The 13,316-nt window shown below is 38.3% G+C and overlaps 1 protein-coding gene across 2 annotated transcripts in view; it reads left to right on the forward strand.

Moving 5' to 3' along the window:
* The first annotated feature begins 2,624 nt into the window (after positions 1-2,624).
* The window catches only part of LOC107036707, a 39,322-nt gene continuing 28,630 nt past the window's right edge, over positions 2,625-13,316 (forward strand). For both annotated transcript variants that reach the window (XM_015254844.1, XM_015254852.1), the window contains exon 1: positions 2,625-2,944. In XM_015254844.1, the coding sequence (XP_015110330.1) occupies positions 2,857-2,944 (88 nt within the window). In that variant the 5' untranslated portion in view covers positions 2,625-2,856. The remainder of the gene's footprint in view (positions 2,945-13,316) is intronic.

A 13,316-nucleotide genomic window follows, 5' to 3' on the forward strand; every position in this document is an offset into this window, starting at 1 on the left:
TGTGGCTTGTATTGGAACGAAAAAAGAATCTCTAGTTGGAGAGAAGACTGCATTTCTCGAAACTTGGCTGAGGCTTATCCATTGTCAGTCTAATTAAATATTCCCCGAGACATTTTCGTCCCCGTGGTATCCAATTTTCATCACATTACAGTTCCACTGGACTTTGAAGAGATTTCGTTATTGAAAATTCAGAATTTCCTGGAAAAATCAATGAGAAAATTGAAAATTGATAAAAAATTGATAACAATCAAGAAAATTTCGGTAAATATTTTCTTGAATTTTCACTTAACTGCAGAATTATCGTAATTTGGCGCGAAGAATTCAAGTTTTCAGTGGAAATTTAAATAAGTTCGGGAATTATTGCCTTAATGCTGCTGGAAAATTTGGAAATTCATTGAATTTTCCGTAAAATTGATATTTTGGTATTTTTTTTCCCCCTAAATCGTATTCAATGTTACTCTCCTGAAAATTACTAGCTGACTGTCCGTGAAATTTCATTTTTTTTTATGTGCGGTAAACGGAGATTAAATGTATGAAATAGGGCTGGCTCTCATGATACCTCAAATTTTCAACTTTCTATATAGTATACGTTTTATGCTAGACGCTACAGAGCATGACGCCTACACTAGATAGCTAGAAACCCCTTGCAAGGAGAGCAGGGATACCGCGTCCGCATACGGGTTTACCATTGTACTTTATGCGAGGAAAAATCATGCATGACAAGCCAAGAGGAACGGACGTTCTGGGACTCGTGCGAGTCTTGAATTTTCCCTCTGTGAATAAATTAAATATATCTTCTTGTATAAATTTAGTAATCGTGCCCCACCGGTACCGACTTCGAATTTTTCATATTGAATGATCTGTTATGTTTCTTACGTAACCCCTGATGTAAATATATTTACATTCGCTGAGTAATTATAACCCAACGAGACGTTCATCTGATAATTTAATGAGTGAATAATTGAACTGTTAGAATTGACATTCTTAGGAACAGACGTTCTGGAGCTCTGTGTATGTACAATAAAAAGTGCCCTGACGTCATGAACCGAAATTAGCAAACACAAAATGTATTCGTGTGGCAGAGGTGAAATTTAATGGAAATTGCTCTTTCTTGTTATGAGTTTTTAACGGCAGATGGAATGTGACTTCCTCGTGCAAGAAAAAAATACAACTGTTCGCATTGGAATTTTTACCATTGCTAATTTTTTCTCTAAATGAATGTAATACCAATTAATTAAAATTGAATGTATTGATTCTATTAAATTGAAATAATACTATTTCAGTTAGCTGGGGTGAGAAAAACGGCTAGTATGGATGTAAAACAAAGAATACTTTTGTCACATCAAGGACAATAAATTGAATTGTAATACCGCGCAGTATTTCGTATATTTAACTTGCATTCGATACTTGACACATGGAATAACTCTTCAATGTACAACAACTGGATTGAATGAATGAAATCGACTTTCCACTTAGAAGACACGAAATCTCTCTCTCTACACTGTTAGAAAATTATTCTAGAAATTTCAAGTGAACGAGCTTGAAATTTTTAATAACCACAAAGTTACATGAGATTTCTTCGAATTTGTTCATTGACGAATTAGTTAATTTCTTAAATATTCAAGTAATTCTCGATTTCAAGATCCATACGGCACTGAAAAATGTTGAAAATTCTATAAAATTTCAATCTATAAAAAATTGCATTGCACCTAATGTTTAGTTTTCGCAATGAGTTTGAAAATTCAAGCTTTCATTGAAATATCAATGATTGCTTAATATGAAAAATCCAATCTTCTTGAATTTCCAAGATGAATAAAAAATTTTATGAAAGAAATTCAAATTCGCAACATTGAGAATTCAGATGACGCCGTTACCGAAATTTCAAGAAATTTCTAACCGTGTAGTAAAAAATCGACATATTCGTCCAGGGATTTACCCTGTAAGGACCTAAAAATGTCAAGAGATGATTTTTTCAATCAAAAAGGATGAAAAGCGTCAATTTCTAGTGGTAAAGACCTTCTGCCATTAGATCCTCGATATTGAGAGGCAAAAAATACGAAAAATGCTTCTGTTTGTGGAGATAAGTGGGGGAGCGGTCCCCAGGGCGGCACCGGCACCTCTTCCCCTAATCATGCCTCACCGGTACTGACATCGAAGTTGAACATCCAATATATTAGATAACCTGTCGTGTTTGAGCTGAGCCAAGTGAAGCGCAGCACTGAGCAATTTAGAAATAATGAAATTCACTGATTAACCGAAACAAACGAGACATTGATCTAATCAATCAACAGATGAATAATCAGAATTGTCGAGCCGTGAGTTTCTGCCGGTGTACCATACACAGCGAATCCCCCCGGTGTCAACGGTCGACGGACAAATGCCAAGCAGACAGGTGGTGCACTGTTGACGAGACACAAGGGGGGCTCGAGGTAACGAAGTCAGTAAGACAGAAAAAAAAGCGTGGATAGGGGTGGTTGAGAGTGAAAAAGAGACAGTAGGCCTGTGTAAACCGGCAAAACCCAAGTGCAGAGCGCCCCTCGCTGTGGGTAGAGGGGATGAGTGAGGAAGGCAGAGGAGGTTTGGACTTGGAAGTGAGGTTTGAGCGCTCAGTTCGGCTTCGGCATTTGCATCGCGCCGCGTGTTTTTTTTTTATCAATCAATTTTCAGTGGCCAGTAAATTTGCGGTAATTTCCCCTGTGCAAGGGTATGTGCGCACAGCCCCCACTAGCCTCGGCACTGACTGATCTTTGATTTTTCTCGGCGTCGACGCGAACGGATCGTAAGGAAAATCGGTGCCAGGGGACGAATGTTCTCATTGAGGCTGCGGTACGGTTGACAGCCGTTCACAACACCACAATGTTGGATAACTGGAGAAGTTGGTTTCGGGGAACGACGAGCCATGGGATCATTTGTATTTATATGCTTCTGGTCTGCCGGGTACAAGGTCGGTAACGACCCTATTTTTTTCTACTTCTCTCAATTATTTTAGTCACTTTTGTTGGGCTATTTTAATTGGATATGTTTTTCATTCGTTGGTTGGCTCTCATTTATTTTTAACAATTATGGATGTCGAATGGAATGGTAGAATGCGCATGGTCTCCATGTGCATTGGCTACATGTGATGCGGTCACACAAATTATTCGTGTCTAGTTGCAGCTGTGGGACACATGTCGCGTGGTCTTCGCGCAAAATCGAACGAGAATTTTTTAAATGTTTCAACAGTTGGACGGTGCAACGATTCAACTCCTAAATTCAATCGGTCGTAGAAGTCATGACCAGCCTCCCAAGAATGGAGCTCTGGGCTATTTATAATCGTAACCCCGACGGTGCACTGTTGCCAACTAAATGTTTTAAAGATCCGAATCCCATGTGTTAATAATTCGGTTTTGAGAGTTTTACGATCAATTCTGGAAGATCCAGGTCAGACGCTCTTGACGGAGCACCGAAAATTTCTTAATTAGCGAATATTTGAGGATGATAATCTGGATGGAGCAGCGAAAATGATCGCGATGCTCTCGTCATTCTTCTCAAGCTGAAAATTGCAGTGTATCCGCATCATGGCACTTGTTGGTATGGGAATGAGATATATACGTTATTCTTAGCTACTCTGGGATACGACAGCAGACTCGGTATTTTCTGTTTATGCGGCCGCCGGGTATAAATGAAAATGACATAACCCCCTCGTGGAATTCATATATTTTTGATGTTTGCTGCTGTAACCAGGTGAAATCTGGGTTACACCAAAATGAATACACCGAGTTTATATTTCTGTAATAACAGGAGCTTCTGGCTTTTCCACGTGATATTACAAATTTGACGTTTTAATGATCAATGTATTTCTCGGAAGGGAAATGCCAGAAAATTAAATGAATGTTCCTTTGATATGCGAGGCAAAACTAGTAAAGAATTTTCCACAGAAGACGAGAGTTTACATAGCGCTCCACATTTTGTGGCGTCACAGAATGTTGCTGGATAGGATTTTGGAGTAGGTAGGAAGGGAACCAGGGTAATTCTCGATATTAGTTTACAAGGAAAATTACTGAAAAAATTGGATTGTCCAGACTGGGATTTGAACGCAGGATCTTCCGATTATGCGGACCATGTGATGTAAATATTTTATATAAAAGTATTTTATGACACTAGGTCTCCTAAATCGCGATTCTAACCTCGCTACATCCGGTTAGATCGCGGTTTTCAGGTCCAGTGATATAAAATATTGTGCGTCATACGGCGATAAAAGTATTAAAGAATACGCGAGTCCAAATGAATAAGTCTTTATTAAATTAAAAATGAGGCGAGAAGAAATACAAAAAGGAGTGTTGTTAGGAGAAAAAAGGAATGAATCAACACAATTGAGTGACGCTAACTTCAGGATTCGGAGGAAAGAAAAGAATGCGTAAACGGCAGGATGTAATTGGGGAAATTAGAGATAAGGTCACTTTCGTCAGATAATACTTTTAGCGCCTGGTGACTTAATGTACTGTTTCTTAATTACTTCTACGATCAACTCGTATGTTAAATAATTTTACAGACCCCCTCTGTAAAGTAGTAGATAACACCAACTCGGTGAACGTAAAATCACGGATGAAAAGGTTTTTACGCAACTGGTACCGCGGGGTTATTTGACTCGTGCGATTGGCAGCACTCGCTTTCAGCTCGTGTCGCCAACTTTGCACTTGTAAAATACCGTTCTGACGAGTGTGACTTTATAATCCGAGCCATCGGCTCGGATTATTCTCACACGAGCCAGAAAATACTTTTATCGCCGTGTGACATACAATACTTTATGTCTCAACTAAATTTTCAGTCGCTGCCACTGGAAAATTCCCACCAGGGGGATTATTTTTAACTTTACAAAGCGCGAAATGTACGGGAAGGTCATCACTGATTAGATAGGATCACGGGAGGTTGCAGGGGGAAATTAACAACGTTGACTAATTTGTCGTGGATGTGACGGTTTGCTAAATATATTAGCTCTTCCCGGCCCTTGACACATTCAACGTTTTTCTCTTCTCAGCATCTACGCCTGGCATATGAGTATAAATAAACTCACAGTTCACCATTCAACAATTAAATTTAACTCTTGTCAGTGTTGGTGATTTCTTTTGCAATATTCCGTGATCCCATCTCATTAATTTGCCGATATGGAGATTACTGTAAATAGCTGTCGATTTTGCTCTCATCAGAGGCTTTTTTATACTTGATGAAACATAAGATTTCTTCATTAAATTACATTTTGCTACCATAGGATGTTTTAGAAAGGAAAATTTCCGTAATTCTGGGTAATTCTGTTTTAAGCTTCTTTCACTCTGTAGAAATAATATTGCCAATGAAGGGATTGAATAGTCTGGGAGAAATAGAACCGACTTGGTCTGAAAAATGATCCATTTACATGACTCGAAGTTTATTTCAAAGTTTTAAAGAAAATTTGGAAAGGAAGAAAAAAATCGAAAAGTTGCAATTTACATTTTTTGAATTTGTTGACGATTAAAGAAGGTCTGTTTTACTCCACTCCTATTGATATCACGTAGACGAAGTCACGAATCCTGTCTGCAGTATGTGATACGTTCGAAAAATTGGTGTCCCACTTTTGCGTAGAAAACCCGATGAATTAATGCATCTAAACTATAATAATTTTCCCCTGCCGAGTTTGCATTAATCATCGTCTATAGCACATGTGGCAGAGACTCATTAATTTCTAAATTTATTGGAACATACATTGAATCACACAAATTATCGATGTTAATGCGAACATATTAAAATTTTCATGTATAGATAGTGATGAAATTGTAGAATAATTATGATGGCACTGTGCAGGATGCAGAAGTAACAGCCCAGGTGAATAAACGAGATTTCTCTGTTACATATTGGAAATCAATCGGGGGATTTGCCCCGATTAGCAGATAGATAACTACGAAATTCCATTCTGGTACTTCTTTTGATCATTCTTCTTGAATGATTTTCATTCAATATATTGAGCTGTGAGCGAAATGCTAGTGAATCAATTGCTCTTAATTCATGAAAACGTGAACATACCATTTATACCAACAATAATACCGACTAAATTTTGAAAATGACGCGAATAAATTTTGATTCATTAAACTGGTAATATTTTTATTCGCTCCATCAATATCGTTACACACCATTAGTAGAATTAAAAATAATACGTATAGATATGGTTCCAATAACCCAACAATTATCTCAATTCACTCAATTAATAATAAAGCATTTCTCATTCCAATATTGACTAATGCTTGCATATGTATTCTGTTCGAGGAAATTGATTTCTCTATTACATATTGGAAACCAAAAACAGAATTTTCCCTGAAACATCACATATGTGTTCAGAGAATTCCTATCAACTTGTCCCTCGGATGATTGTCATTCAATATATAACGGTGTGAAAGATATCTCGATGAATTAATTGATTTTGACGAATGGAAGTGAAATTTTACTGAACGCGTTCGGTAAAAAATAATTCTCCGTTACAGAAAAATTATACGTAATATTGCGCAATCATTCACGTTCACTGGGATAATATTTTATGGAAAGCAGGATAAATTTAACAGCTTCGACACAAATTACCCCCACGTTTAGTAGCTTTTACCGGACCAGCGGAGAAAAATTCACTATTCATCTCCCACTTTTACCCCGACATAGGGTGAAAAACTACTGCTTCCCCCATGTAGCAATGTGTTTTGATATCGAGATTGCACTGCTGATTTTCCACAGTACAGAAGACTCAATATCTCCTAAAATTCATTGAAACGCGTCTATATTATTAATCCCATCAACGATGCTTGCGCAATACTAAAACCGACACGAACAAACATTAATCCAATAAACCGGTAAAATATTTGGATTTGTTGAATTAATAATAATAAAAGCCTTCGCATTGAAATGCTGACTAATGTCCATATATTTATTCCGTTTGAGAACAGCACGTAACACCCATGAAACTGTGAAATGATCATCCGGCAAAATGAACTGTAATGGGTCCTCTGCGAATGCATTCCCTCTGCAAGCATATATACGGCTGATTGTAGTCCTTGTCCCGCATTGCTAGTTTCGCTATCCGATTACATTACACACTCGGTATAAAGCCTTTGCATGTGTCCATCTGTCTGGGCTGTCCGATCGGTTTTCACCAGCATGCTTGGCATTCTACGGTTTAACGTTGCCCTTGCTTAGCACTGATAACCCCCCCGGCTCATATGCCTATATTATAATGACGTTGTAATACGATCACGCTTGAAGCCTTAAATGCCTCTTGACAATCTCAGTAGCTAGATTGCTACGTGACATTCAAGATGGCTAATTCAATACGTGCCTTTTAACGTTGAAGGGATACTTCCGATCATTAATTTCCGGTGTGAAAATCCCACCAACAGTCAACCACACTGATGATGCAATTTAACATCAGCGTGATGTGTAGGCTCCTGATAAATATATTACGATTTTGGGCGTTCAATGTTTATGTGGGCTATTTTGTTTGCGAATTTACGCGCCAGGCTGGATTCAATGATTGGCTCGATGGCACCGAGTCAACATGCGGAAGAGGCTCAAATCAATCGCTCCAAATATCCCACCCAATATGTACATTTCGAAACGCTGTAAATTCACCGCACTGCTTGCATTTCAATTGATCTATGGGGAGATATTAATGTTTTTTTTTTTGTCAAATACTTGGTTCGAATCGTTGAACTTCAGATTCAACTGCGTGAGCGTGAAAACATCCACTATTTTTCTGGTGGAAAACGACTGCTGAATTGATCAATGAATTTGGAAAGTTTGGACGGGTTTATGATTTCGTACTTTGTGTGAAATTTTATGTTTTCCGAGTTGCATGCGCATGTCGACAGGACACAATGTGCAATCCTCGAGAAGTCATCCAAATGAAATTAATTGTTTCTCATTTATTAATTGCTGGTTCAGTGGAATGTTTGCCAGAGTTGGTTCAAGTTTGACAGAATTTTGATGGATAATATTTAGGGACCCCCCTGTGGAATTAATTAATCTCAATAATTCGTTATTACGCCGCATGGAGTGTACAAAGTTTGGTGTATAGTAAAGTTTTACATATTCGGGGCTGGGTTCAGGGGGGAATGGTTGGATTTTATACTCTGTTTTTATGGCATAATGCTGAGGTATAGGTGAAATAGTAATAAACCAGGGCGGATGACACATTGGCCCGATCCAAGAATGTTTTTTGATGTGCGCCAGATGCTGACCAACTAGTATATGATCCGCACGTTGCGTGTGACCCCGAGTGAGTCGACAACGGCTGGTTGTTACCCCAATTTTTTGTTATTCTCTCGCACACTCGTCTGGTTGACCACTTCCCATTCGCCACTCGGTTGTGGACCTTGAGCTGGATGGAGAAAAAAAATTTTCACATGCCTCGAAACTGTTGATTATGTCAATTCATCAAAGGGCATCCATGTATCAATGAATTATGAGGAAAATGAGGATGCAGTGCTCTGAATTGTAATAGTCACTGTAATAAGGTATACCTTGGGGGGAAGTGTGTAATATTTGGAGGCACGCGCGATTATCGTTGCCCGGAACCGGAAGTACAGTCGGCTGCTCACCCACCTGGTCTTTCCTTCGTTCGACACGCATGCAGTGTCCCGCATATCCCCCCCGCATGCTTTTACAGGGATCACCCAGCCATGCATACACTGTCTACTTTTTTATTCACTGCTCCACGTTGAGTCCTGCATGTCTCTGCTACCCCGGCGAGACGTAATTAATTATGATTATCGATTCCCTGATTAAACAGAAATTCTGGTCAGCTTGTATATTATGGATAACTTCTCTTTTATTGAATTTGTCTGCAGAAAGTTCACTCATATCTGCATGAATACTGAATGCTTATGAATTTATGGGAATATTGAATAAAAACACGGAAAAATTTTTCGACGAGAGCGCTCCATCTATCCAGGACGGGAACTTTACAATTCCATTGAATATTGATTGGAAAATTTTAGGTTTCAAAGTTTTCCATTACCGTGACGATGAGTGTGTCCATCACTGCACAAACCAATAGTTGAATTTCAGACATTTTAGTAGACATTTATCGAACACTTTGAAATTTATTTCGTAGACATTTTTCAGACATCAAAAGGTGTTAAAATCTATCGAAGATGTTTTATTTTCAGAGACTTATTCTATCTTAGAGAAATTTTATCCTGACGCATAATAAATTTTACCTTTCCAGTCTAATAATTTTTATGTAGATAACGAAAATTCTAGAACGGCTGATAAATTTTACCCTACCGGTACAATAATTTTGACTCTGCCGGCACGGTAAATTTTATTTTTATCAGGATAAAATTTCTCTAACGTAGAATAAAATTTGATCATCATAGGGGAGGGTGGGGCAAAACGGCCCCCCTTAAATTGTCAATAACTTGTGAATGATATTGTGAAAATTCCCAGTTTCAACTTCATTTTGAAGATAATTTTTCATTCTTCAAAACGAGCTCTAACTCATCCCAATCGGATTATTGAATCGGAAAATATTGACGATTGAAGGGGGGCCGTTTTGCCCCATCCTCCCCTATATTAATTTCTCTCCGTGTATAAATGACTTTTAATCTCATCGAAAATCTGCTTGTTAATAACGGTGATTTTAATTACATTTTCTCGCCAAAAGTTCATTTCCATCAACATAAATATGGAATGAGTTTGAATGTATAAATGAAAATTTCCTCCGTCACTGAGAATAAAATCTCATGACAGTCCTTTTTTTATTCATATTTTCAATTCATTGAGAATAATTTACTTCTCTCAAGTAAATATGGCCCACATATTAGGAAATTTTTCTGTGAATGCACATTCGTGCCTAGCGCCAGCAGTTCCACATACCCTGGAGCCGCGCTATTGTGGCTGCGTCAGTCCTTTTTAATATTACCAATTTGTCCCTGTTAATATTATGAAATTGAGTCACCATTCAAGTCAAAATCAAGTGAAACAATGGCACGAGCCGCGAACAAATTGCGAGAGGAGCTGCAAGTGATGTTCCATTGAAAAGCATCAGCAATTTGCGAAACAATTGATCCCCTTAAAGACAATGGAATTTTAATAGCTGTGGTACGAGCCGTGCATGGATTATACCACTCCATCTGACCTGATAAACCCCGCGTTATTATCAACCTCGTATCTCCATTAGTTCATTGCAATAGGTCCTTTGTCGGATGCATTAATACCTGTCATCTTTGTCGTTCTGTTGTTTCGGGGGGAGACCCCACATGGAGGGCAGTTGTTTCTGTGGAGCACGAATTTTGTTTGTAAACATAATGGCTAGAACACACGGTTAACGATGTCGGGAGAACCGGAAAATAGCTTTATCATTCGGCGAACACCGACGGAAAGCGATATACGTGCTATTGTCTCTGTGGACGTACCCTTTTTTTCGTTTCGTGGGAGATAAACCAATATTTACGACTGAGAGTATATCACTCCAACGACAAATGTAGAGATAATTTCTGAAAAATGAAAAATTTACGGATTAATGAATAGCGGTGGAAGGAGTGAACTAATGCCTTTGAACTTATTCATTATGTGGAGATGGATCACTGCTGAGGAGACGATGTACTTTCACGGATAAATCATGTAGTCATTATGTAATTTTTACATAATGACTTTACGTAATGAATTAATTATATTGCTTAAAAATTAGATTCAGCACTCGGATAATATTTGAGGTATTGTAACGAATCTGTGATTTCCCGAATTCCATTCTATCATTTACACATCCTTTTGTATTTTATCTTCGCCTCGTTTCATTTAATTCACCTTTATTTATTTCAACCCGGGTGGTCTTCAGTGGATCCACAATTACCTCTAGCAAGTGAATTAATAAATCACGAGTTTCCGAAGAGAAGTCAATGAAATTAAAACGCAAGACAATGTTATATTACATTGTGTCATCTTACACTGAGAAGAAGAAAGTTTTTAAAGAAGTACGTCTTTACTTGTGTAAAGAAACTCATGGCTCGACACTTTCCGAGAGCAAAATACCCCAAACTGACAAAAAAAAACTTTCATCAAGAAATTTCGTACCTGTCTGAACGATGAAGGCAATTGGTTTACAATAACAACGTGACTTCTCAAACTAACTCTTTATGAGAGCAAATGACTTAATTAATTTCCCTCATGATAACCGTGAGAAAATGAATAATTATGACGCGAGAAAATTATAATCAATACTAATTTCACCTGACTCATTGGCCAATTAGAACTGAGGATCAGTAGTGAGGCGATTTCGATCGAAAAAAAATTTATGTCGTGTATCATCTTTTATAGGTAGAAACCCAACCGTTGGGCAACCGGCCCTACCACCCGCAGAGCGGTTAAAAAGAGTAGCTACCCTCCACTTTCCAATATTTAATTGATCAATCAACATTTTTTTTTCACCAATCCGCAAATTTTTCTTTTTCAACTGATTCCCGAGTGAATTTACCTCCTTCATTATGAAAGCTAAACGCGTGCCGACGAAGGAACGTGTTCGCATGGCTAGCGATCTACTTTACGACTCATACGTGACTTTGGGCCCTTCGTAAGTTAAAAGCTGAAGCGAGAAGAAGTGAGCTTGAAAAGAAAATAAAAAAAATGCCCTGAAGGTAGGAAAAAAAATAAATGAGAGTAAATGAGGCTGAAGTCCTTTGTAAGGACTGCATCAGGGAGGAATTAGATAGAAAGATCTCCCGCTTGTCGGGGTGAGTGAGGGAGAAGAAGTATCATGCTACCCACGCTTTTTTCTCTCTTCTCACTTTGGAATTAAGTCATTGCAGGCGACAAAGCGGGCTCGTATAAGTTTACCATACACCGATTATGTACAACTGCTGTTCGTGTTAACTACACCCGAGGCCAGTACAATGTAACGTCGTGCATTGTTTAATGGCTAAATTCACGCGAACCACCGCTCGATCAGCGAATGAGGAAAAACCTTCACAAAGGCTTCAAAACCCCACCCCCTCTGCCCGTGCAGATAGAACAAACGAGTACTAGTCTCTTGGGCCGTCTCCGAGTTCTGCGTGGTCACTGCAGTCACGTCATTGCACTTGTCACGTCTTATTAGTGACACGGCTGAAGTCAATCTCGTGCTGGCCACCTCCAGTCTAGCAGAACTCAATTTGAAGTTGACGCATTGCCTATATCGTGCCACTTTGTACACCACACTGTTAAAAATTTTCGTCGGAAATTTTTATCATGGTAAAGTTTCACTGAAATTTCAGAAAATCTTTTCAGTGAAAAATCAAATATTCCAGTGATTTTCTTTTCGAGTGAAAATCAATAAAATACTGAATTTTTCATCTCAACTATTCCATGAAAATGAGAAAAAAGCAGGAAAATTCAGGGAAAAATTGAAAATTCATATTATTTTATTTCTGTTTCAATCCAGTTATGAATTTTCCGTCGCACTCGCACTGAAAACTCATGAATTTCCTTGAATTCTATGTAAAACTTGAAATTTCATAATAATTTTTTCTCTAAATCGAATTCAATGTCACCCGAAAAATTTCTAACAGTCCAAGAGCATTTTCACGATCATTAGAATCTGAAGGAAAAGATAAAGATGAAAAAAACAATGGAAGCGTAGCAAGAAATCTTCATTGCGCTTGAATGGAAATTACCTAGACATTGGTGAATATATTTGAAACAAGCAGAGATGCTGGGGAAAATAAAAAAGAATGGCTGTTACTTGTTTCATCAGTGAGGGGTTAAAGAGAAGAAACTCACATTCAGAAACGAAAACTCGTTGGGGTTACACCGAGTATAACAGGCTCTTTCCAAGGTACTCGAGAACCCGAGTGCAATCTAGCTCAAAAGCCGCCGTCGAGCCATCTAATCTCCTCTCACAACGTGACTACACGAGATACACTATTCTTGAGATAGTGGGCATGTCAGATCTCAAAGATCGTGGACTTGGGTCGTTTAATTATATGAGGATAACTACCTACAATCTGGAATAATGAAGGAAGTGAAAAGTATATATCTGCCATGTTGTACTCTAATTTCATCAAGGGCTGCCCGAGTCGAATAATTGGACCTGACAAATTCTACTTAAGTCTCTCCGTTTAGAACTGGATAGGTCTTGGGAAGCCTCTTCCCAAGTGCTTCCGAGACCTTTCTACCCCTGGTTATGTCCCACTTCAGCACTTGTTAGGTGTAAGCAGGACTTGCATTCAGACTTTCCAAATCCTTGCCGGTCCCCGTAATTCTATGGGCCTATATTAAATCTGCGTTCATATCCCTATTTACTCATGCGTTATTGAAATAAAAAATGCAATTATTGTTTTTTTTTTAAT

Source organism: Diachasma alloeum, unplaced genomic scaffold (genome assembly GCF_001412515.2).
Source record: "Diachasma alloeum isolate Michigan unplaced genomic scaffold, Dall2.0 Dall_scaffold_00176, whole genome shotgun sequence".
Classification (NCBI taxonomy): domain Eukaryota; kingdom Metazoa; phylum Arthropoda; class Insecta; order Hymenoptera; family Braconidae; genus Diachasma; species Diachasma alloeum.